At 38.5% G+C, this 27,208-nt stretch overlaps 1 protein-coding gene across 1 annotated transcript in view; it reads left to right on the forward strand.

Moving 5' to 3' along the window:
• Nucleotides 1-27,208, forward strand: part of kcnh4b (potassium voltage-gated channel, subfamily H (eag-related), member 4b) — a 43,431-nt gene that overhangs the window by 2,986 nt on the left and 13,237 nt on the right. Inside the window, exons 2-7 of the mRNA XM_072456438.1 lie at nucleotides 12,225-12,458; nucleotides 16,505-16,636; nucleotides 17,434-17,558; nucleotides 24,474-24,705; nucleotides 26,010-26,167; nucleotides 26,946-27,144. Of these exons, the coding sequence (XP_072312539.1) occupies nucleotides 12,225-12,458; nucleotides 16,505-16,636; nucleotides 17,434-17,558; nucleotides 24,474-24,705; nucleotides 26,010-26,167; nucleotides 26,946-27,144 (1,080 nt within the window). The remainder of the gene's footprint in view (nucleotides 1-12,224; nucleotides 12,459-16,504; nucleotides 16,637-17,433; nucleotides 17,559-24,473; nucleotides 24,706-26,009; nucleotides 26,168-26,945; nucleotides 27,145-27,208) is intronic.

Below are 27,208 nucleotides of genomic sequence, written 5' to 3' on the forward strand. Positions count from 1 at the left end.
CTTTCTGACACTTTATCTAGACTAATAATCAGTTGTGGCTAGCTGACATAAAGTTTAAATTGGAATGGCTAAAGTATCAAATATCCTTTTTTATTTTAGAAAACTTGAGAGAATGTTCAACAATTATTCAAAACTGGAGCTGATATCACTTGTTACTGAATTAAGAATGAACTGTTTTATTAAGCCTGGACCTCTCAGAATCTGTGTTGCTTTATCAAACTATAGGATATTATTTATAATTCATATTTTACAGGATGAAATCACAACATTCAAAAGTGTAGGTCAATTTTTATCATTTTTACATTTACATTTTTGCCCACCATAAGGCTCCTGGAGGGTGGCACATTGCCCAAAGCTGAAAATAGCTTCCATTCCGTTGCCAGGGCGACAAGGTCCCACCACTTGACATGGATGATGCTCGAATTCATGGGTCTTTGAGGAAAAGATGGTCAACTAAAACAGAGGACACTTGAACTTGCCTCCCAATTGGGGCTTGAAGAATGCAGCTGGGCTCTTATTTTGGCAGAGTGGCATTGTGGGAAACACAGCGGCTGTTTTTTGACTTGTTACCTAACTGGTGGTAAGAGAGTCATGTTAGTGTCTTTTTTTTTCTTTTCTTTTTTTCTAAAGATGATTTGATAGTCAGCTATTATTTTCTTTATTAGTTGACCAGTCAAACTATTATTTATTTTGTATATTACATTTTTGAGATCACCTTTTACAGATAAAGTATTTTGTTTAATCTTATTAGCCATTTTGGGGTAAGATTGCTGCTGTCTTCGTAATAAAATATCTTTTGGCATGTGTTTGACAGTTTGTAAAGTCCAGATAACCATTACTGAAATGATCAACAATTGATAGCCAATTAGTCTCAAGTATTCCAATTATTCATTGCAGCCCTAACTGAGATATCTGTTATTTATATTACAAATCTAGGCTACCTGAAAAACTTTGGTCCAATAATCCATAAAACCCACATTGTTGAAGGGTCATTTCAGATCTTTCCTGACATGGTAAACAGTATTTAAGTGTAAATATTTATTTCTTTACTGAACCTTTATCTTTGGTATTTTTCTTGAAATAACATTTTTTGATCTTGCACTTGGCAAAACTCAAAATGTGCAGATAACATAACGTAACACACTGAATGGACTCTGCTATATTTAAGTCATAAATGTCCGTCATACATTTTCATTTCTTGTTACAGACAGTTGGAGAAAATGCTTTCACACCACAAAACATAAGCTGCCACTGTTGCTGACTTTGCTCCCATCAAATGAACCAACGTCTGGATTTTCATAATATGCCACTTTAATATCCACAAACCTGACAGCTTTTCATAAAACTTGGCGCTTTATCAAGGCATCATTTATATTGCCATGACTATTCAATTATATTCATTACTCACAGCCTAAACAAGCTTTCAGCTGCCTCTGTGAAAAGCCTCTTCACACAGGCAAATCCTTTTGTCAAACGCAAATAGACACGCACTCATCTACAGCAAATAACAATACATTTTCATTTTTAAAGGCACATAAAGACTATACGTGGGTTGTTATCATGTTTTCAACTTCAATAAAATATACCTTTTTCGCTGACCCCAATGCCAGCCTTGGTGTGAAAGATATTGATCGGGCCAGGCTAGACCTCGGGCATGAAAAATGAACTTGATTTTTTTTTAATTTAATGTTGATTTCCTGGACTGACAGGGTTATATTTCACAAGTATATAAAGGAAATGTCACAATAGGTTAAGGCAGTGACCTTTCCGAGCGGTACATTATTGCCTCAAAGCAATGTCAAAGGTTTTGTCACCTAGAGGAGTACAATATGTGTGGCAATGGGAAAAGGTGTCATATATGTTTAAAAGTGCTTTATTTGTTATATGATTTTATCTGCTAGTGGCTTCATTATAGTGTTTGCTTGTTCCTCCTATCCTCTGTTTATAATTAAGGTCCGCATATAAGCTTGTGTTTTATCACCACGGAGGATTCAATAAGTAAATCACCACAGAGCACCCTTGAAAAAGAGGTTTCAATCTCAATGGGTTAAATAAAGGTATAACAACAATAATAATAATAATAATAATAATAATAATAATAAATATAGCCGCAAGCGGCAATGATCGGCCCTCGCTACGCCGCCGCCACGCCGCAAGAGGAGGGGGCGCTAACGCGCCCCAATTGTCCTTTTATTACGCCTACTGCTGAATCTGTGACGCTGTCACATCTTCTCCCCTTTGTTTTACCATCAAAAAGAAATTTTATTTTGAATTCTTGGCAAAATGTGCGGCTTTGCCGCACAGACACCGTGACTCTTTGAATAAAAATGTGGATACCTTTTGATGGTCCACCCCTGAAGATGAGTCTCACCAAATTTCAGGTTAATAGGGCTAACGCCCTGGGAGGAGTTTGTGAAAGTCTAAAGTGTAAACATGTTCTGGCGATTTCCCCATTGGAATAACATGGGAGGTTTTGGTCATCGCTACGGCAAAGCCATAACAATTATGGCATGGGTCTCACTGACTTTTTTGATGGGGATGCCAAAATTGAGTTGTGTGTCAAATTTCAGATAATTTCGCAAAACTAAACATTCAACCTCCATATAAAATCTGTAGGGGGCGCTGTGGCGCCAAATAAATTTATTTCACTTCAAGTAGGTTTAGGGCAAAGAGTTTAACAACTGATTCTAATTTGACGCAATTCGGACTTTATCTGCGCAAACGGCAGAAATTTTAAATATGGGAGATTTCTGAAATTCTAGCTACAGTTTGCGGCTTCGCCGCACAGAGACCGTGAGAGGTATCAATGTAATTTGGATAACTTTTGATGTCCCACTCCTCAGTAGCATTTTCACAAAATTTCAGCTTTTTAGGGCCAACGCCCTGGGAGGAGTTTGTAAAAGTACGACGTTTGGAAAAACTCCGAAGTCATGTTTAGCCATTTTTGAAGCAATATGGCCGACATTTGGTTGGGCAGACGGCGTTGCCGTAATAATATTTTTTACTTCTCTTGTCACCATCTACCTCTGCGCCAAATTTCATGATTCTACGATCAGATTTTTTTTGGGTCATTTCCCATCCCTCAATGCATTTTTGGTACATTTGGGGGCGCTGACGCGCCATTTTTTTTTATTTTAGAAAAGAGAATTAGCCAGAATGTAGAGAGGCACGATTTTTAGAGGTGTGAACATTTTTGTGACTTTTCGTCAATGTTCACTGGGTGAAAAATGGGGGGGTTGGTCCCGAGAAGAAGAAGAAGAAGAAGAAGAAAGAATAATATTCCGATGCGAAAACAATGTTTCCCATTTTTCAAATATTATAAACTATACATTTTCGGAAAGCCTCGCGCTTTCCTACCTCATGGTGTGGGTCCCTGGTCACTGACGGGTACTTTCGATAATTTTGAGTGGGCTCCGCCCACTTTGTGTTTTTGGCCCTCTATACAGTAATAATGTTCAATTTTTGCATTACATGCTTATATGCACGGAACATGCAAGAGATGGGGAACGTATTCGTGAGCTACTTAGCGCAAATGAGTGCTTTATATGTAATGTAAAGTGCTCGTTTAGTGCAAACTTTTGCACGGTCTTCGCCCGTTTACAACGGTAATGTTCCATTTTCCTACAACTAATTAGCATGCACGGGGCGTGCATGAGTGGAGGAGTGCGTTAGTGAGTGTTTGGAAGTGGGCGAGCGCTTCGCGCTCGATTTCGTGCTTCGCACGGCCTTACGAGACTAATAGGCCTCTCGCCAGCTTGTGGCGCTCGGGCCTAATAATAATGATCATAATAATATTAATAATAATAGAATATTTGCTTAATTGTAGTGATTAGCTCCTTATATTTATTTCATATTCAAAATATCAAATCATACAGCAAACTATTGTTGAGTGTTTTTTTTTTACATAAAAAAACCAAACACTGACAGTATCAAAAAAAATCTGCTTAGTGCAATAGAAATTCATTGTGTTGAAGGTTAGTTGGTGGTGGTGGTTACTCTCTCTCATGACCTAAAATTATACATTGTGATAGTCCCAAACCTTTAAAAGGAAAGGGAGGAGTATCAAGCAGATACATTATGTGAAAAACAAAGGCGGCATGTTATGTTAAAGGTTGCATGTTTTCTATAGGGTATAACTCTGATGATGCTCTCTCAACTGGTTCATCAGTACTCACACTCCTACTCCTTTTTACAATTAAACAATGTTGAAATGGATTCTTCTCTAATACAATTTTTAATAAATCAATATCTGTCTCCCAAGCTTGATAACAGGAGGTTTGCATACAGTATCCAAACTTGTTATAATGAATGCAGGAACAGCAGCCTATCTAAAACATTTTTGACAGGTTTGAGCAGCTTAAACAATGTTTCCGTGTTGTTGTTGTAAAATAATGAGTCTTCGAAAACACGTCCTGATGAAAAATGGTTGGGTAACTTTTTGTGATTTTATTTGCTGTCGTATTTGAGTATGCATAAACCAAACACTAAAATGCATAACCAGCTTTGATGTATTTTAAACAGAAAATATGAACAAAGATGTTGATCAGTTTTAAAGACACAACCTGTCACAATAGTCTGTCTCAAACGGGAAGATAAGCTAGTATATATGATCGTATAAAATTAACTTGGTTGAGTTTAGCATGTGATGATGACACGCAGATGTATTTGTTTCTGGTTCGACCACCTTATTGCCTCTTCTTGCCGTACTTTATTTATTCAACCGCACCATTAGAACAAGCAGATTAACAGGACAATGTCAAATGATGAGAAAGTAGGAACATCGCTATAAGAGTAACAATATAAAACAAAATATTTTATCTTCTGAATGGGAAAAAGTAATCAAAAGGCCAATTTTCCTTTAAAACATCAATGACAGAGAATACTTTTCTAGAATTTAGACTCAATGACATTTGATCCTCTACCGAAAATGATATACCCTATTTTTTGTTATATGTATTTGTTGTTTGTTTGTCTTTTAATGTCTATGGACTCATTAAGGGTCTGAAATAAAGATATGACGATGATCACAAACAAATATTCAGATTATATTTTAATAATGCATCAGGAATGTGTTAAACTGTTCCTGTAAATGTCTTAATTGAGGTTCAAGTATCAGACACAATTAATGGACCTTAAAATGAACTACTAAAGTGCAGAAATATCACTTACATAGACGTTTCTGTTCCTTTTAGTTTACTCACCCTTTTTCTCTAATTTGTGTTCATTATATTGCTCAATTATAGACAATATACATGGTATTCTAATTTTGCATATCTCAAAAACAACAATTACACACATTGATGTATCTCCCGCTTCTACTGAAAATATAAAATCACTTTTTTTTCACTTAAAATCACTAACACACATCTCTTACTGTAACCACTGCGGAGTCTCTGTCATAGGGTTGTTGCATGTGTCTAGCATCACACCTCCCCTGGGCCCGTATGTAACCCCGCCCCCTTGTTCCCACCCCCCTCGGGCCCCTTTAGGGTGCCCTCCCCAGCGGCGTTCTCACAGTGACAGCAGCTCTTTTGCAGGGGCAGTGTAAAGCAAAGGGCAGCTGCTGGCAGAGATAAGAGACACGTTCATTCCTCTCCGTGCTCTCTGCGTTTAAAGGGAGAGAGAGGCTGGTGTCAGATTGAACCTCACTATTGTTATCTATGTGATAACCAACACATACAGGACTACATACAACATTTCAAGCATTGACACATTCTAGTGTGGATTTGTTGTATTTTTGTGTGGGCCAATAGGCTAGACTGTTTAGTGACAATAACAAAGGCCTAAGTAATATAATAATATAGCAATCAACATAAATATATTGGACAAGATAACTTTTTTGCCACTAATTTTAAGTCATATTAGTAAAATATACATAGCCTATAGTATTATCAGTGTATTTAAAACAAAATCAAATACAAAAGCTTTGTCTGTTTATCTAGTGTAAATGTGTGTGGTCTTTCACACTGAAATCTATAACAGTTTCAGTTGGGTTACACCTTCCATCGCTGCTCCACTTCTGTCTGAGCGGTTGTAGGTGTGAGTGGGTGCCAGGCCTTGTGAAGCACTTTGCACAGTTCTCCATAAAAACGATCTCCAAAAATGTATTTAGCTTTTTAAAGACTTGGGTCACATACTGGGCTGTTCTGGAAAACATGTTTTCCGAGTTTAGTCCAGGATTAAATCACGGCAGTTAAAACATTTGTAGAAGACTGTGTAGATGATGAAGAGATAGTGATATAATTAGGGCATATTTTTTACCTACTTCAGGGTAAAGTGTTCCTCAAGTCCCTCACACCAATCCAAATGTGCTCCAGTGACTATTTAGGGGCCCTATATTTAACTTTTCTGCTTTTGTCTCCCTAAAAGTTATTGTTTGCCTGTAATGTGTCATTATATAGCATTAAATCTATATCATATTTATTAAATTTAGGTGTTTTTATTATTGAGGAAGATAAAACATCCATTCTTACTATGAGTGGGGTCTCCTCTCCACAGAATTGACTTGTAACTTGGCCTACAAATATTATAGCATCATTTAAGGCACTGTTCCTGATTTTTACCTCCTTAAAAAGTGAAAAAACATTACTAGTTCATTCCAAACAGTTTGGTCAAAATGTATTGTAAGTAAGTAAGTAAGTAAATTTTATTTATATAGCACCTTTCACAGACAGAGGTCACAAAGTGCTTCACAAAACACAGAATAAAACAATAAAAACACCAAAAACTTACAGTGAACAAAACATATACAACAATATACAGTAAAATCAGTCCGTAAAACAAGTGCATTTAAAAGGCTTGACTAAATAAAAAGGTTTTAAGCTGACCCTTAAAAGCAGTAACTGAGTCCAGTGACCGTAGGGAGAACGGAAGATCGTTCCAGAGTCTGGGGGCAACTGCCTGGAAGGATCTGTCTCCTCTGGTCCGAAAACGGGTGCGAGGCACCAACAACAGTTTCTGGTCCAAGGACCTTAGTGAGCGAGAGGGAGCGTATGGTTTAATCAGATCGCTGATGTACGATGGGACCTGACCATTTAAAGCTCTAAAAGTTAAAACAAGAATTTTAAACTGTATCCGGTAGGAGACCGGCAGCCAGTGAAGGGCTTTGAGAATGGGTGAAATGTGGGCCCTTCTATTTATTGCTCACTTAAATAATGCACTCTGAGCATCCAAATTATTTACTGTTTCGTGTTCACTGAAATTTTCACCAGCCAGAGCAGAATTTACTGTCACTGAAAAGCTAATGATCATTCTATGGGTCTGATTCTGCCCCTATATCTGTATTGGGTCAAAAGAAGTTGTAATATTTCTGAAGGGTCAGACATTTTTTTAAGGGTCGACCGACCACCTGCTTATCACCATGGAGACAGCTACATTTGATGCCATACAGTGGAACATTCCAGGCAATTCAATAATACCTCCATAGAGACAAGCAGGTACCAGACACTTCCAGCAGAAAAGTCACATAAGAGTGCCATTATTTGTCATACAATGGGGAAATTCCATAGTACACCTTTAAGCACTGCTGTTAGCACTTCTTGCCTATATTAGCTTCATTTTGACAGAAAGCAACCACGCGGAAATGCCAAAGATTAGGGTTCATCCTCACTTAATGACTTGAAATACCAACTCCATAATTTGCATTTTAAAAACTGCACTCATTTATTAATAAGATACCCTTCCATAGATTACATTCTGGCACCACTGTATGATGTATTAACTAAAAGAGCAAAAAAAAGCTGTTAGTTTAAAGATAATCAATTATTACAGTACTATTTTCTCTGTCCACAACAACCTGTGGAAATTAGTGATTACAAGCTGCTAAGTGGTAATTAGCTTGGAGTGGTTGTTTAGCTGAATCTTAGTCATCTGTCATCCCCTTCTTCACATGCGAAAAAACTTTTCACACTTTCACAGTAGCACATAGCATCATCATGTCAGATTACAGTTGTAGCGAGTCAGCACAGATGTGTAATTAAGGCAGGCGGGAGCAGCCAGTCGAAGCAATATTCTCCAGAGGATTACTGCCTAAGAATTGAGGCATTGTTGCAATCTCCCTAGACACTCGCTCAGAGAAAGTGTTTATTAAGCGGGCTCCGACTGTTTACATAGACAGGGATGAAAATGGTCCTCAAGTGTTGAAAGAGCCAATAAGTGACTCTTGAATTAAACTTTTTGAAGACCTGAATCACGCTGTTGTTATTTAAGTGCCCCCAATTTGCACTCGACAACACAGCATAAAAGTTTCCCACTGTGCCCAGTTAGTCAGAGTGCATCCTTGTGAAGTGATTTATGACTGCACCCGCCCTTGACCCATTTACAAGACCGATTTGATGCTGACTGCTGAACTATTCTTGGGTAAACATTACATAAACCAGAGAGGCTTTCTGGCTCACACGGTTGTGAGGTTAGGATTTTATAGATCGCGAGGGGTTTTTGCTAAAGGTGAGGTCGATGTCAAAGCAGACTTCATCTTTTCACTGTAAATTCTTTTCACAAAAGTAGATTGCAGATTCAAAAGTATTTATTGTATTGAGCTATCTAAAGTTCACTTTTGTAATTTCCCAAGGCAGCAATATTTCTTTGCAAGTCGGCACAATAGAATTTAATATGCTTCACTTCTTCCCTTTGAGATTTATCTAGACCTAGATTCAACACTACTGTATCATCTTATCATAGAAGCTACATTTGGTTGTATTGTTTTAAAAATGCAAGACAATCACAACTGAACCTGGGGTGCCATTACTTCACATCACGTCACATATTGAATATCAATGGCAACCAAAAGGGAGAATATCCTTCTATTCTCTGATTGGATAATACCCCTTAGGACCAAACCACAAAATGGTAAAATAAATAATTTAAACATAATGTCAAATGTTTAGTTTTGTTAGTAAATTAACATTACAATTGTACATTACAATGTATTTGGACATTTACATTATTCAGGTTATGCTCGATCCCATATACAGTAGACTATTGTTAAAGCAGCATAGATTGTTGGTTATCTATGTCAGCCACATTAACAAAAACTAATTTCAAGCCAAGCATCAGAATGGAGAAAACAATGACTTTTAGTGCAGCCTTTTGTAAACTGCACTCTATTTTGGACTTTTTCTCTCCTGCATCTCAACACCAGGAGTCACAGAGCTCTATTTTTATATTCTTATCCTTCGGTAATACACTTTCATAACTTCCTAAGTACAAGATATCACTGTGTAAGTTAGTGCAGGCTTTTACGCCGATACACAAGCCTACAAAATCCCCTTGGCTGCTGATGGATCTGCGTAATACTTCATCCTATAATTCCAGCCCTGACAGTTTGGATTTTGCTGCGTATACCCTGGAAACGTTGTCACACCCTGGAAAAGACATCCCCTATGGATTGCTTTCTGTTGAGTGTGGCCAATTAGAGTGCTAGATTGTAGAGCGAGCAGCTGCTTAATACTGCTTCTCCTTAGGTTGGCGTAGTATGGGATCAGTAAAATTCAGACATTCTCCATCTCTCTCCCCGTCAGCGTGCCGCCTCGACGCCTGCCGCTGAGAAAATGTGAAGTTTGAGGTTTGAGCATGAGCGGCAGTGGAAGAAATTTGTTGTAGCCTTGAGAATGATGACAGACAAAAGCATGACCACAATATCTGTATTGATCAGTGGCTTCATTATTGACTTACCATAACTATGTACTGTGAAGGGAAAATAGAGTAAAGGTCATTAGAACAAAAATGATCTGTTTTAAGCTGTTCTGTACAATAAGGCCACTTTCTGTTCATAAAGCTTTTTCAGCAATGTTTTTTTTAAAAGATTGATTGGTCTTTTCTACGCATTACGTATAAACTTCAACCGCAGTTGTACTCTTGCTTGATTTAACTCTAACCAGCAAATACTGCATCTAAATCCACTCTGCGCGACAGCTCATACATCTTCTAGACCATTCAAATTCAGCAGAGACACATCCATTTTGTGTATGTAATGGAGCTATGGCCTAATAGGGGCCCCCGAAACCATGGGGAGGGACATTAAATTGCAGCTATCACTAAGATAAATATGGTCATAGAAGGTCGAATACACGCTACGTGAATACGGAGGCTTATAGTTATTGGTATAAGATCCCCAGAGAAAGACGATTCCATGCAGTCACGCAACTGCCGTGGAACTCTCCATGGTGCTGAAAGCAAACTACACAAACGTACAGTGCTTTATCCTCCATACATCAATCCTTTTTTCAAATGAACGAGAACCTGCAATAAACCATCTTTTTATTAAACAGCTGTCAATCTCTGACAGGTCACAGAGGTACACTGCATTTCCATTTTGAAGAATTATCAGTATGATAAACAATGGACAGGTGTCTTTTTTTAGCACATGTAAGCAACATTCAAAGAAAGAAAAATCTTGAATCATCGAAACAACCACTACTGATGCCTCTTTCCTCTGATTATTAACAGTACATACTGTGAATGCTACTGCACAGATGAAAACATTGATAAGTTATTTTCTGTTTGATTGTGGCGTCAAACTCAAGCCTCCCTGAGGTGAGTAATTGTGTTGAAAAGGTCGTATAGCATAGGTTTTCCATAGTTTTCATCATAATCACACACACACACATCGAACACTCAGTTAATGCGCTCATTTCCCCTCAGGGCTTCCTATAAAGTACAAGTAGTAGTGCACAAAAATAAGCAGACCTTTTTAGACAAACTGAACAATAAGCTATGTTGAAAATACACAACCCGGAATTTTTCATCCTTCAGTGGTAAATTTATTACAGTCAGACCGATTCTCAAACTCCAAGATGTTCTCCAGAGTAGAGGTGAATTTATTTTCCTGTTTATTTCTAGGCTTTGCTAGTTCTGTGGTAAATGCTCTCGCCATTGAACTGAATGGTTAAGTTTCGCCATGGCCAAAATCAACAGAATAAAAAATACACTGCCTGTCACTTGGATTCAACTAAGTAAATACAGTAGGTTTGAGCCTCCTACTGGATAACTGATGCATAGGTGATGATCATTCAGCTGCAACACAGTATTTCAACCCAACTAATGCGTGGCTTCTCATTTCTGAAACAAACCCTTGAGAAGGGTCAAATCATTGGCCCCATTGAAGCCCATCTTTGGGACGAGCTGGAGAAGGCTTTGGGCAGAGGTTGTTCTCTTCCATCCTCAATACAAAATCAATGGGTGAAAAATAATGCAACACTGGATGGAAGTAAACCTTTTAATATAGCAGAAGCTTATCAAAACTATACCACAGCGAATGTGTGCTGTAATCAAAGCAAATTATTAGAGCATGTGCCCCTTTTTCTGTGGTGACTTTCTTTTTTTTTTTTTGGACAGGCAGTGTATGAGTAATGTTAGGAAGTTGTTATGTTATGAAGTGTTTTGCCCACTCCTGCACATTATGTAACAATAACGCAATGCATTTTGAATCCAAGGGTCTTTGTCCTCGTAGGTTTATGCGTTCGTACGACTTATGGTCATCTCTTTCCTCTGGTCCAATACCATTTCCCTGACCATTCGCATACATTACCAACTGACACTATAGCATCATATAGAGTCAGGCCTGAAATCACATGATAACAGCCAAGGGAAATGTATTTAGTCTCTGCAGTCAACAAAGTGTGTTTCATGTTTATGAACGCTTTGCCATGGCTACAAAAAGCTAAACAAACATTGATTTGACTGTGAAAAGTAAATAGGTATGAAACTGATATGGAAGTTCAAAACTGTTTTCAATATAATTCAGGTGTGTAATATTTACTACTTCTACTTATTAAGGATATTAAAGAGGCATTATGTAAGTATTTAGGGTCCAAAACATTTTACTTGGAATTTGACACAAAATGGCATATCAATCTCCATGGAGACAAGCATGTGACTCAACCAAGAGTGTTTTGGCAACTCTAAATTGCCCCTAGTGTTTATCTGTGTGTCTATGTCTCTGTGTTAACCCTGCGACGATCTGGCCCCTGTCCAGGGTGTTCCCTGTTCCCTGCCTAAGGCCCAAAGTCCCTGGGATAGGCTCCAATGACCCGCGACCCCGAACGGGAACAACCGGCAGAAATTTAATGAATGACAATCTGTTTGATGTCATACTGTAGAAAATTCAAGCTAAAACAATAACGTTTTCATGCGACCAACATACAATATTTCCACCAGAAAAATGATTAGTCCACTTGTAACTGTTGCATCATTTTCTAACTTGACCTTTCCCCTCTGAACTGTAGACAGTAACTTCCTGTTGGGGAATGCCCAGGGTCACCGCGGTTACCCCATTGTCTACTGTTCAGACGGTTTCTGTGAGCTGACCGGCTTCACTCGGACCGAGGTGATGCAGAAGAACTGCAGCTGCCGATTCCTGTACGGGACGGACACCAGCGAACATGTGGCCCAGCAAATGGAGAAGGCACTGGAGGGGCGCGAGGAGTACCAGGCGGAGGTGCACTTCTACAAAAAGGACGGTGAGCTGCATTTGATTCAGCTATAAAGGCGCGGGGTAGGGTTTGGAAAGGGGTAGCTCTGAATGAACAGATCGATAACATTGTTGTATTTATTTATTGCAATTATTGAATTATTTACTTATCTTTCTTTTTATTAATTTGATCATTTTCAGGTTATCTTAATATAAAAAACAGGTGGTTCAAAAATAATAAATAATTTTTCAATCAAAAATATGTTTGCAAAATATATTTTTCAATTGCAGTCCAAACCATGGCTTGGGGGCAAAATGCGGTCCTCTCGACAATTAAATCCTCCATAACAAACAGCCTGATTTGAGACAAACTTGATTCTAAGATTCTGAGACTAAATTAAGGTAGTTAGTGGCAAATTAGTGGCACTTTCAATTCTCAGATAAATGCAATCACCGGGTTGTAGCCCTCAGCTTCATTTGTGTTTCATATGGAAACATAGAACTGCCAGTGTGGCGTAAACAATATTTTATTGACAATTTTGCGTTTGCATATACAGGTAGTTTCAATAAGCGGCCCTCGATGAAAAACATTTGGACATCCCTGTTTTAAATGTTAAAAGCACTACATCTTTTACAACTTGCTCTAACTCTTTAGCTTAATACAACTTTTGAAACTAAAGACAATCAAATAGATCTAGTCATTCTAATAGTATCGACATTGCTTTAAATGGCCATTGTGCATACTTACTTTCAAATGCACCTCCATCCGTGACTTTCCTTGCCTTTTTTAGATGTCAGCAATTAAAATTTTTCATTTTTTTGGTCATGTAGTAGTACAGGTCTTCTGCAGAAAAAGTCTTGAACAAAGTTAATCTGATTGGATTACATATTCAAGGTGATGGGGCAATAACCCTTCCTGCCAGTGCTTGTTAAAATGATGAAACACATATTAGACAAGAGAAATGTGTTTCTGTCTGTTCTGTTTGGGATTTAGTTTGTGGATTGACACTTCGATGCAAAATTGTATTGCAGAGAGGACTATTTTTAGATGATGTATGTGTGAGATGTAGCTATGCAATACAAGTCAAGTGTTATGCAATCAGACATGTCCATGAACCTTAAGTAACAAAACTGTATATTAAGGGCACTCAGGATGCCCAAATATTTTATATCGTGGATATTATTATTTGTTTATTTGGTCGGCTCACTGCATGTTTACGAAAATACACGATATACATGCTCTAAACATGCCAGATTGTGGCCATGGGCTAATTTTCACCCGCATTTACTCTCACAAACACACTCTCTTTCATACACCAGCACACATGGACCACCAGCACACTACCTCCCAAATGTGGCACCTGGCATTCCAGCAGTTTCCCATTCAAATACCATCCAGGCCCATGTTGGCCCATGTTGGCCTGGATATTAGGTTATAAACATAATATCAAACATTTGATGTGTCCTGTTGAAAGCCTTGATAATGGTCTGGTGGCTCAGTCTAAGCTTTGCTAAATGAGCCATTTTAATCATTTATTGTACTTACCGCAATCTGTGAAAAGTTGAATCCTTCTATGAGTGGACTCGCCTCTCCACAGATCTGACCTGTAACTTGGCCTGACTTGATTGTTTCCATAAAGGTTAAGTTAATGATACTATGGCGACAAGACCCAAAAATACAGAGTGACCCTTTAAATGACTAAGAATGAACTTAAGTTCAGCATCAACTTTACCTTATTATAACATGTATAAACAAACCATGCAGATCAGAAAAACATAAAAGTGTGAATGTGTCTGAAGTGATCCTAACCTAATTTAGTGTGACATTTAAATCCTCTAAATTAGGCTAGGGTTGGCATTTGATGGAACTTTTGCAAAAGCAGCACTATTAAGCCTCTGATTGTCACAAAGGCTTATGTCCTCGCAGCAGAAACCTGTAGCATCAAAGAATAGAAAGCTTTCATCCCCAAAGCTGCCGCGCTGCATTTGAAGGCATTTTACTCAACTCTTTATTGAAGCAGATGTTGTGCATGTTGTGTTATATTAGGCTTACTCATCAACAGTGTGATGTCACTGTAACAGAGAAGAAACATATCCAAGAAATGTGAAACTTGAATTAGACTTAATAAATTCTGTTGCATTCATAGCCAAAGCAACTGTCGACTGTACAACCCTGATTCCAAAAAGGTTAAAGTTCACAATTACAAAATAATATTATGTTATATGTTTAAGTCAAGGTTACTATGCATTACCTTTAACTGACAAATGTGGCTGGTGGGACTGAATATGTTGCTTGATTGTAAATATACTTGCATTTGGCTAGAAGGCTACTGTTAGTGTTATTTTACTTTAGAACTTTAGTACATTATGAAGATTTCTGGGGCCTTTCTGTGTTCTCCTCGTGTCTGTGTAGGTTTGGGGCCAGGACTCCCCTGAAGAAGAGACGCAAAATCTCAGTGGGATTTTCCTGGTTAAATAAAGGTCATTAAATCTGACAGTTTAACATATTTAGTTTCAACTGGTGTGTTTTCTTTTCATTATTTTGTAGAATGTGTTGTAACTGTCATGGAATTAAAAATGTTGGCCAATTCTGGGCTCAATTGGTAATGGACCACAACAAAATTGATAAAATTGTAAAATTGACATCCATCCATTTTCTACCGCTTGTTCCCTTTCGGGGTCGCGGGTGACTGGAGCCTATCCCAGTGACTTTGGGCCTTAGGCAGGGTACACCCTGGACAGTGGCCAACTCATCGCATGGCCAACACAGAGGCATAGACATTACAGACATTACATTCACTAGGGCCAATTTAGAGTTACCAATTTTACCTAACACATGCATGTCTTTGGACGGTGGAGAACATGCAGACTCCACCCAGAGAGATCATGTGTTGTTGGTCTGGTCTGGGAATCGAACCCATGATCTCCTTCTTGGGAGGCAAGAGCGCTAACCGCCTTTGCCTACCTTTTTTACTTTCTGTGTCGTCCATTTCTTTTTGTCTGAATTCATTTTTTCCTTGAAATAGATAGATAATCTAGTTGACACGTATTAAGGAACTCAAATTTTATATTAACTTTGCTATTCACAGTAGTAAGTTAAAGAGAACCACAATTAACATGAATTAAAATTAAAAAAAAACTAGTCAACATAAGTCAGTCATCGAATCTGGTATTGCATTTGCTCTTGTTTTATTTACACTTTACACAGTGTCCCAACTTTTTCCATTGGTATTGTGCAATGCTTTCCCTGTGTCTCTTTCCTTGTCAAACACTTGCAGCTAGTGACTAACACACAACCCACTGGGGGCAGGATGGCAGAATTGAAACATCTGTTTGGAGCTGCTGCAGACTTGCTAATGAGCCGACTGGGTTATGGCCGGGTCTTATATCTATCCGCTGCTCCTGCCTCACTCGTTACAACCTCGTCCGCTGTGCTGCTCGCTCTGTTCTACTGAATTTGAGTCATTTTTAATCAGAGTTGTATTTTTAGAAAGGCCGGACCAGACTAGAGCTGTCATGATATTGAAAAGCACAGACAACATCACACAAATGCGAGTCATTAGGAAGCAGAGGGGTGGAAAACAGACCTTTTAACAGGCTTTTTGCATGCTTGAGTAACTGAAACATGCACCGAAACAAGCAAATAATTGTTTTTCCTATTTTTAATTAGACAGTGTTGGGAGTTCACAACAAAAGATCCCCAATGTTTGTTTTTTGGTTGCAAAATTTAGCAACAGAAACTCACAACTATTTTAACAGAATTCATTCTGTTAGAACATTTTATCTTCCCTAACTCGAGCTAATAAATAATACTGGAAAGATGTCATACAGGCACATATTCTCATTTCCCCCTTTCACTCCACATTGGTGTTACAAGTAAGCAAAACAGAGTGGAATTTGAACTTTTTGTGATTAACTGAAATATCGTTGGTATAAGACATAACGTAAGACATAATATTGTAAGTATAAGACATGATGTTAAGCCATCATAAAAGCGAAAACTCTGAAAGTCAGACATGTTGCAGTCTTATTTGTTCTGTTTTTGTTGTTGGTGTTAAGGTGAATGATGATTGTGTTTTTTTTCTTTTCTTTCAGGAGCAGCTTTTTGGTGTTTGATGGACATAGTTCCCATCAAGAACGAAAAAGGTGAAATGGTCCTGTTTCTATTCTCCTTCAAGGACATCACAGACACTCACGGCAAAGGCAACCACAGCAGCAAGAGTGAAGGTAGACTGTTTACAAAAGTGCTCTTATTTGCTTACTATGAACAATGATTTATGAGCAGGTGATCTTCTGGCCTCCAGCTTTCAGTTTTGCCACGCGCTCATACTCATCACTGTCACCCTGTACCCTGCAGATTTGTCTGGCTCTGCATTTGCTCACTGAACTCAAACAATGTTTTTCCAATAGGGAGTTGGGGAGTGTTCAAGTGGAACCTATAGACACCACTCCAAAAACAGAATTCTTTAGGGAGGGACCAAGGAGGGGAATGATGTAGCCAATATTTTAATGTACTACATGCCGGGGAAAAAATACCTTTACAAATGCCCGATACAAGTACTTATATTCATTACCTCCTCGGATACGTTCACATTTCTGTTAGAATTTGCAGCACATTTTAAGGGTTGGCTAGAAATTGGTTAATACAAATCGAGTAAATGTTGTGGGATACTCTTGGATTAATTAGGGAATACAAAAAAGGACAAAACTAGGCCAAATAAAGCAAAAAATTACTTCATGTCTTCAACTATTGTGTGGTCACATGACGTCTTTGTGGTATAGCACCTTATGTTCAGCTTTCTACAAAATCAGCACTTAAAATCTAATTATGCTTCAGAAAATAACTAAAACCCACTGGGCATTTTCCAGGCACTACAAGATGAAGGACAACTCAAAAACAACTAAATAGAAACTTCACTTTCTAAACTTGGCTTTATACATCACCTTAAAATACCCAGTCCTCAATTGCTCTTTTTCTTTCTCACATGTTTTCCTTTTTCTTTTTCTTTTTACCTGTTTGACAGTTTCTGACTACAAACGGCGAAGGAAGAGCAGCTCCCAATTCAGCGAGGCCCGGAAGCGTGGGCGCACCATGTTGTACCAGCTGACCAGCCAATTCTCCAGCAAGGGCGATGTCAACTTGAGTGGGGTAGATATCCTTCTCCACCTCCCTGATTGGCTTATACAACCTTGATCAAAACGACTAGATTCTCAGACAGACAGTGACCTCATTTTTGACATTGAATTATGCATGACTTTAAGATGCATTTTAGGGGTAAAAGAATCTTGACCTACAAAGCCACAGAGGAACTTCCCTGTGTCAGCAGCAATGGCCCTATTTTTTTCTTCACTATGAGATCAAAAATGTTATGAATATTTATTTTAACTACACTTGATGCATTGTACCAACCTCATTACGTTTCAATGGAATGCACCACATAACACTGTGGAATGGGTTTAAATGTGTCACTGAAATAAACAAACCTAACGGCAGTGGTAGAAGCAATACACATTTTTTGTTATTTAAAAAAGATACAAGAGCAAAAATGTACTCAAGTAAAAGTAAAAGTATCAAATAGAACAATGTACTTAAGTAAAAGCAAAATAAAATGTATTTGAGAGTGCAGAAGTTAGAATATTCGCAAGCAGGACTATTAAAATATCGCATAGTGATCTGGATTTTTTTTTTAAAGAGCAGAAGCAACTGAATAGATGTTGTTTTCATTTGTACTTTTTTGTTGGCTCAAATCCAAGATTTGACCGCAAAACCTTTAGGCAGAATGTGAAATGTTAAAAATAAATAAACCCCTCAACCGCTTCAGAACTAAAGGAAAAAATACTTTATATAAATACTTTACCAGTATTAACAGTCTTCTATCTAAAGTCATACAGAGGATTTTAAAATGCTGATTATTACATGCTGCATTCATATTTTACATCTTATCGCAATTTTTTCTGCTCTGAGTCCTCGTCCTCTTTATTTTTTGCTTTTGCTAGCTTTTTGGAGTTGGCTAAGGTCGTCTCAGTGTTGGTGTTGGCTGGGAGGCAGAGCTGCAATGTAGTACTGGTCGGTGGTATCATCATTAACACTTGTGCTGACATGCCAACACCTTAGCAGCAGCAGGGATGCCCAATGTGGCTTCCCTTCACCCTTCGCCTTATGTTACCTTTTATCTTAAATGACTTTTCTCTCACTCGTATACAAAGCAGACAAGCCATTTTTGAATTACCCTTTGCATTATGTTCAGAATTAATTTATGCTTGAAACACATATCATTCCTTTCAGCAGACAGACCTTATACCTAAAAATATACATAAAAATCATGCTGTATTATGATTAGCGTAATGGCATGAATATTAAAGCCGTGCACTCCTAACAGGCAAAGTAAGCTGCTGTTTTGCTCTAAAGTGCAAAGGAGAATGTTAAAAGTTGAATGTGGCACATTTTTCAAGATTATACGCCCTCCCACTGAGCTGTGATGGGTGTTTCCATTGCTGTGGTATGTTACACAATGCACTTAAAGCAATATATGTTTCAGAGGGAGTATATTTGGAGAGAATGTGAGACACTGCTTTTCCTAATTCAAGGGCTTATTATTATTCATTATTTGGTACTTGCTACTTATGCATTTTTCTTTTCTTTTATAATAGTCACTTTATGACCTGGCAATCCGTTTTTATTTCATTGCCAGTATGGAACAACCTTACATTTTGAAATGTACCAATCAGCCTTGTAAGGCCTCCAAGTAAGTTCTCAAACAGATTGAAGACAGCTTGCTTGGTTTGTTATTGCGTGTAAAAAACAATGTTCTAATCAACCCCTCCGCCCCTTTCCTGGCCCCCCTTTCTGTTTTATTTACTTATTTGAATAAGTTAACTATTTATTTAATTATTATTATTTTTATTTTTTTTGTATTTACCCCCTACATTTACCATTCTACATATAGACACACACATCAGCAACACCCAAACATAGAATGTCACCAAAGCCCTTTCCCATATCCCGATCATGACTCACTTTACAGACATTTCTACTCAATCCCATCCTGTCAGTTCTGTCATCGTCCTGTCCCACTGTCTGTCTGTTTGTCTGTCTGTCTTCCGTCTCTCTCATCTATCTGTTTCATGTGGTTGAGGTAGGACAATTGTATATCTGTAAAATCGCTCTTAAAAAGTTTTCCTCCTGAAGAGGTAGGCAAAAAAAACAACAACAAAAAAACAGAAAAACAACGTTCACTGAATTGTCACATCTTCGAATTAACCATACTTCATCAACATCTACATTTTTAGCAGCTGGAGTGAACTTAAGCTCTACACTTAGCCTCAAAAGCCTTTTACTTATACTTCCTGGACTACTCTTTTAAACTCGATGTTTCAACAGCTTCATTTGAATAATATCCTATTTAATCCCCAATGTAACCTCATATGCCCCCTTTTAATTCTCATAAGCGAGGATTCAAACATTTCATGCAAAGTAAAATGTTAACAAAAGTACCACCTTGAGTTAAATTATTTCACAAAGAAATAGCATGAAGTATGGGTCAAATGCACAGGACACATTTTCCCACCAGGATGATAAAGTATAATCCAGTGAACTTAATTTGGTCTTCAGATAATTTATTTGAAATCGTTTGTTTGTTTCAACTGCTCACTCGTAATCGTCCTCAGAGTGTCTGGATTAAAGAGACAATTGAGAAATGGAAACGTGCCCACGGGACTGTAAATCGGGACAAGGGGGTCTTTTTGCTCTCTCACGCCAAGTCGGACACAGCAGAGGTGGGACAACAGCGCCATCTGTGAAAATTAGGTAACAAGGCACGTCACAGCAACACCGCGGGACACTCTGAAGATGACGCGCTGTTGAGACTGTCACGAATAAACACAAATCTGAAAAAAATAACCTTTTAAATAATGAAGTATATCGTACCATACACACAGACATACTCAAGGTAGGACATGCAAACTCCATACAATCAAACCTTGGACCTGTTTGACCAACACACAACTGCCTTACACATTTAAAAATTAAGTGGGCCAAAATCAAGACTTAAACTGCAAACACACATCAGAATCGTGACTAAACAGGGACACAATCTGACACTATACCTAGACTAAACCGAGACTAGGATCAAATCTACATCAGGACTATACTGGGCCACAGAAATAAACCAACCAAAGGTCTCTGCACCACTACTCAGCGACAAACATGATAATAAGAGGAGAATAATATTTACTTCTAGGTAGACTGTAGTCAACACACAGTGGTCTTACATCCAAACTGAAACATGCCATCCTCCCACATTCACAGTTTTTAGCGGTGCCGTCTCTGTGTGAGTTTAGCCTAGCTCTTACTTTGCTAAAAATATGTCCCTCTCTTCCTCCACTGTCTATTGCTCTATTTGTAGATGCACCATCCAGTCATTCAGGGAAATAAAAGAAATGAGTTATGCAGTACCTATGCTTGGGAACATAAAACTTTTTAATGGGCACACAGGCATAAAGACAAAATTGGAAATAGTAGCAGAAGTGACAAGCTCCGACTTTCAATTGCGATACTTTTTGCAAAAACGACAGAAGGGACTTCATTGTATTTTGTGACGTGTAGAGACTGCATATAATGTTTGATGATCTTCCGTAAATATTTTTCTTACTGAATACAATTGGGCCTGTCTATAAGCTGTGACTGATTTGTGTTTTATGCCTGTTGGAAGTGTTGGGGGAGATTGCGGTTCATGGGGGCCGTTGGATTGGTTGCAGTCAATGATGCATTCAGGGGCTGACAGTTTGAGCTGCTACTTTAGGACACAGCGAGCAAGCTACAGTCGGCATACAAGATGTCAAGAAGCTTTGTTTACCTTACCTCACCCTTAAAGGTCTCCAAAAAAAAAGGATTCAAAGGTGTACATTTTCTAGTGAATAGTACGTCACCTGCTTGTCTACATTGGTGATGTTGCTTTGCCTAGAATGTTCCGCTGTATACCGCTGTATACTCAATCAATCTCCAAGCAGATAAGCAGATGACCAGGCCAAGTTACAGGTCAGCTCAGCGGAGAGTCGACCCCCACTCACAATAAAATGCACGGTTTTCTAGGCATTTTAAGCACTATAAACTTGAAATAAATACACTAAAAACTTAACAGAAATGTAATAAATACCAAATAACATGGTAACACTTAATAGGGGTCCTTTGTAAACTATTTATGAGACTTAACTTTTATGGTAAAAATTTGACTAGGCTTTTAATAAAAACGTGTGTGTGTTAATAAACCACATAAAGTCGTTGTAAGAGCAGTAATAAGCAGCTTGTTTAATAAATGTGTAATAAATGCTTAATAAATGTTAGAAAACACCTAATAAGTGCTTTTAAACAAAGAACAAGTGCTAATGTTTTATAAATAGTTTACAAAGGAACCTTATTTTAAAGCCCTACAAATAACATTATATACCATACTGTGGAATATTTCAGGCAAAGCAATAACATCTCCATGGAGCAGAGCAGTGCCCCTCACAAGAAAAGTGACTTAATGCACCTTTACAGACTGTTGTCTTCAGAAAAGCGGAATTAACTTGGCTAAAATAACGAGTCTAATGAGAATTTGTGGTTGTTGTTGTTGTAGTAGTATTAGTAGTAGTGATATTGACTGTATGATAGTTGTTGTTCCTCATGCCAATTATGTCTGTTGTAGCCTGGTGTGATCAGTAGTATTAGTCAGACGATGTGGTTGTAGTAATAGCCTAGTTGTAACAATTGAATAACTTAGAGTCACACTCTGCCTAAGTAAACAATAGCACTTCTGTTCTTAACCTCTAATGTCTTATTACACTTTATGTGAGAAATATGTTGATGTAGTTTAAAAAGTATTGAGCTGTGTTTGGACTCATTCTTGTTCTTATAATGATTGTGTATCTCAGTTAGACTGGTGTTTGTCTGTTTTAATTAGTTTGCAAAGCTGTCTCACTTTGTCAAAGCCAATCTTTTTGCTTCACTTTTCGGCAGATACTTCTTTTCCATTAGTTGTTTTACAGAAGGATGCCCTGTTTTGCGCACAATCTAAGGTGCAGTGTTAAATATCTATTAATGAGTTTCATCTTCCTGTCAAAAGATTGAATATTTTGTTTTCCTTTTTTAATCCAAGCTATAGCACTATTGCCTCATAATGTGTCATAATCACTCCAAAACCCATGGAAATGGTGTGGTTCAAGGTTGAAAACCAATGATTTGAATTGTGCATAACAATGGCAATATTTTAGATGGGCTGTAGTTCAAAGATCAAACTGGATGTCAAGTCTCGTTTTTGATTTGATCTTTTGACATATGGCCTTGGCCTCTTTAAAAAAATACCACTAGTGACTCTTATTGTTCTTCACAGTCAGTAATAGTGCCACATTTGTCTGCATCCATCCTCAGTGATTAGCTCCATTGTGGGCTCCTTTGACTCTCTGCTGTACATGAGGTCAAAGGTCTCCCCTTGTCTGTCCCATCAAGGGCAGGCTTTCATCATCAACACTGCCCCTAAGCACGCTGAGAGATGTAGTCCACTGTGCACTAGAGTCAATGAAGTGCACAGAGCAGATGTAGCATTGTGACACCACGCGCTCTCCTATGTCGACTCAGCGCTCGGGTTTGCTCCTCTAATCATTTGGACAAAAGTTCAAAGGTTAGAGCGACCTCGTTCACGTGAGGCAAATGAAACAGCATTTTTATTTTGCTAACAAAGCCTTTGCTGTCCATCATTGTGTGAACACTGTGCCTTCAAAAGCACAACAAGCCATTTCCCATTCCACCCTGAAGTATTCTGTTATCATCGATTTTACCAAGAACAATACAATTTTGATTGAAGGAATTAGAAAAGGATAAAATGTCACTATGAGCCAGTAGTTGCAGAAACACTAACTCTACATTCACTTCTACATTTAGTTCAATATGATTTTAATTGTTGAACCTGTATGATCATATTCTATGGCACAATTATCTACAGGCCTAAGTTTCATTATGAAAGACTGTTAAGAGCTGTAATATTGTTGGCCCCTGACCAGCAAGGAATTACCCATCCACTACCTTCATAGACGTAATTAAAACCTAACAAAGGATTCATTTCCATTCACTGAACCCTGTTGTGTCCTTGTGTAAGGTCGTGTAAGTTTTTTGGGTCCATTTTAATTTAACAGTTTGGCCTGATCGCTTTTGCAACAAGGATTTTTCATTGTTCGGCATCATTTGCAGCAGCTTGGCGCCGGTTCATCTCTGTGTGAAGTGTCACATTTGTCTTGGATGGTTCACCGCTCATCTATCTCAACTTTCTGCTTTGCTCTTGCCACTGTCAAAAAATAATAGCTTCCCCTCCTGTCTCCAAAATATGGTTAAGGCTATCATGTGCCAAGAGCATGACCCTATTATGGAGAGCTGCCGACTCATTATGAGCCAAATGGAGTCGTAACACATCAACAGTAATAGCTTCGGTGATTGGAGTTTGGCACTAAAAACCCAAATGAATATATAGGTTAGTTTTCAAGAATAATTATTACAATGGGATATTGTTGTACCAGATGGCCAAAATTCTTCTATCTAACTATTACATGCAAAGTTTGCACTGTTTTCTGGTAAATACTGATGTTAGGTTCTATGGTTTTTTAATGTTTTTTATTAGGGCTACTTGCAATTTCCTACTGGCTGGAAAACAGGATTGTTTGAACTTGTTTCACATAGATTGAGACCTCTTTCAGTAGGCTGAAGAAATAAAACTATTAAGTGTTATTCTGATTGATCCATTTATTTATGCATTTATTTTTTTTAAATCTACCTTTATACGGATATTTACAGCCTTCAGCCTAAAAACTAGTTTTTTTGTAGTTTTTTCTGGCCGAGAAGGAGGTCTAAGGACAGGGGACTCTGGAATGTTGTCACTCGTCCCCAAGGACATTGTTTAATCAGTTTTTCACTGTCGCCCTGTCGCCCGCACTGTTGTGATTTTGTGCGATATAAAAATAAATTGAATTGAATTAAACAAACAAAAAAGTATCTGTTCTTATACATTTTTAACTCTTTCCATCTTTGTTCCAACAGAATGTGGGTGATAAACCATCAGTGCCAGAGTACAAGGTCGCCGCAGTGCAGAAATCTCACTTCATCCTACTCCATTACAGTCTGGTGAAGGCGCTTTGGGACTGGCTCATCCTCATAGCCACCTTTTATGTGGCCATCAGTGTCCCGTACAACGTCAGCTTCACCCCGTACGCTGTCTCTGAACGCTCCACCATGGGGACTGACATCGCCGTGGAAATGCTATTCATTATTGGTAAGACTTTTCTTCAGTCTTCGCACTCACCTACACTACGATACAAATCACCATTATAATGAAAATTCAGCTGGAGGCTCTTTTTTTATGAGGAACGTTGCTTGTTGGTGCCACCTGAAACTTGCTGTTTTTGGTCATACAACTAGACTGACACTTGAACTCCTCCACTGATGACAGGCGGATCGGTGCAGCAGCTGCATCGGACTGTTGTGGTGAAGGAGTTGAGTCGAAAGACAAAGCTCTCGATTTACCGGTCAGACTGCGTTCCTACCCTCACCTATGGTCATAAGATTTGGGTAATGACCGAAAGGACAAGATCGCAGATACAAGTGGTCTAAATGAGTTTCCTCCGCCGGGTGGCTGGGCGCTCCCTTAGAGATAAGGTGAGGACACGGGAAGAGCTCGGAGTAGAGCCGCTGCTCCTCCACGTCGAGCGGAGCCAGCTGAGGTGGCTCGGGCATATGTTCCGGATCCCTCCTGGGCGCCTGGAGGTGTTTCAGGCATGTCCCACCGGTAAGAGGCCCTGTGGAAGACCCAGGACACGCTGGAGGGACTATGTCTCTTGGCTGGCTTGGAAACGCCTCGGGATCCCCCCGGAGGAGTTCTTCTTCCGAATAAGCGGAAGAAGATTGATGGATGGATGGAACTAGACTGTTACTATTGGTCCAATTTGTCAGTTTACGCATGTCTGGCAATTCTTTTTTATCAAGATTCTTTTTAAACTGAAATATTTTAAACTGTCTCCATGCACAGTGAATATTGTAACAAATCCAAAGTGAAATTTACTCAAAGGATAAAGTCTTGTCTTGTGTGAGAGAGAATGAGCTTTATTTTGGCGGGATCTCAAATGGCTAAGCTTGTAAGTTTGGCACAGAGAAGCTATTGAATATTAATTGTTAAAAAATATTTTGCGCACAGCTTGAATAGAAACTTAAACGTGTTACTATCCACACATAAGTAACCTATTGGCTCTTTATAGCACATTTTGCAAAATGGCAAAAGTATAACGCATCATGAGCAAAAATAATAACTATTTTAGGAAATGTGTAAATCCCCTTCCATTGAATAATATTTAAGATAAGATAAGATAAGATATTCCTTTATTGTCCCACATGGGGAAATTTATGGTATTCCATGTCAATGTTACTGAATCTAAATTGAATAGTCTTTTGGGGAAATGTCCTTTGTATATACCACAAATAGGAAAAAATCACACATCCCTTACATTTTTGCTTAGTACTGTAAAAAAAAACTTTCAACAATGATGTTTAAAGAGGCCAACAGTGTTTTACTTTGTTTTTCAGACATCATCCTAAACTTCCGAACCACCTATGTGAGCAAATCGGGGCAGGTGGTGTACGACGCACGCTCTATTTGCATCCACTATGTCACCACCTGGTTCTTCGTTGACCTGGTGGCTGCGCTGCCCGTTGACCTGCTGTACGTCTTCAACATCACAGTGGTGAGTACATCGAGACAATTACACATGCTTGGCATCTGCTGCCATCTGGGTTTGGAGACATGACCGGCAAACAGATGGTGACCACAGAAAACATGAAAATGTGCCAGATTTATCGGGCACATTGTGACGGGTGGAGCTCTGCGAGATAATGAATAGACGTAGACTATTTTTATTTTTTTAACAAGTCATACTTACCGGTACTCAAGAATATAGTTGAGCTGTGTACAGAGAATACAGTAATGTTTGAGCGAGGCGTGAGAAATGTGTCTTATCAATGAATGACCTCCTGTTATTTCATGTTTATTTAGAAGCATTGTAGGGAAACAAAATACAACCTAGACTAGAGGGATAACCAACAATATTTTAAATTTGTATATGTGTATATGTGTGGCTCAAAAAAGAGCAATTACTTTTGAACTATGAAAAACAATCTAAAAACAATGGTAATATGACAAAGTAAGAGTTCTAAACTATAGTTCCTAAATCCAACATTACAAGAAATAAGCAAATAGCTTGAAATAGATCTAATCCATTTTAGTGCTTTAACTTTTTGGCTGTTGTTATGCATTGATACCCAATCATTTAATTTTGTATTATCATCCATCCATCCATTTTCTGCCGCTTTATCCGGGGCCGGGTCGCGGGGTATTTGTATTATCAATTTTATTTATTTTTTGCATGTCCATTCTTAAAAAAAAAACTTTTTTGTTCTGTATCTAAAATATATTGGCATGTACCCAGGCATAATAATAGTAATGATAATAATATTTGTTTCTAGACCTCTCTGGTTCACTTGCTGAAGACTGTGCGCTTGTTGCGGCTGCTTCGTCTGCTCCAAAGGCTGGATCGCTATTCTCAGTACAGCGCCATGGTGTTGACTCTCCTCATGTCCGTGTTTGCCCTCCTCGCACACTGGATGGCCTGCATCTGGTATCTCATTGGACGCAAAGAGATTGAAACTGACAACTGGGACATAGGTGAGTCCGAGTCGATTTAAGGTCACATCTGGTAAATCTTCTGCGCCAGTGAATAAAATAAGTC

This window comes from Eucyclogobius newberryi, unplaced genomic scaffold, assembly GCF_026437365.1.
Source record: "Eucyclogobius newberryi isolate DKJ021-1_F unplaced genomic scaffold, fEucNew1.0.hap1 SCAF_20, whole genome shotgun sequence".
Lineage (NCBI taxonomy): Eukaryota > Metazoa > Chordata > Actinopteri > Gobiiformes > Gobiidae > Eucyclogobius > Eucyclogobius newberryi.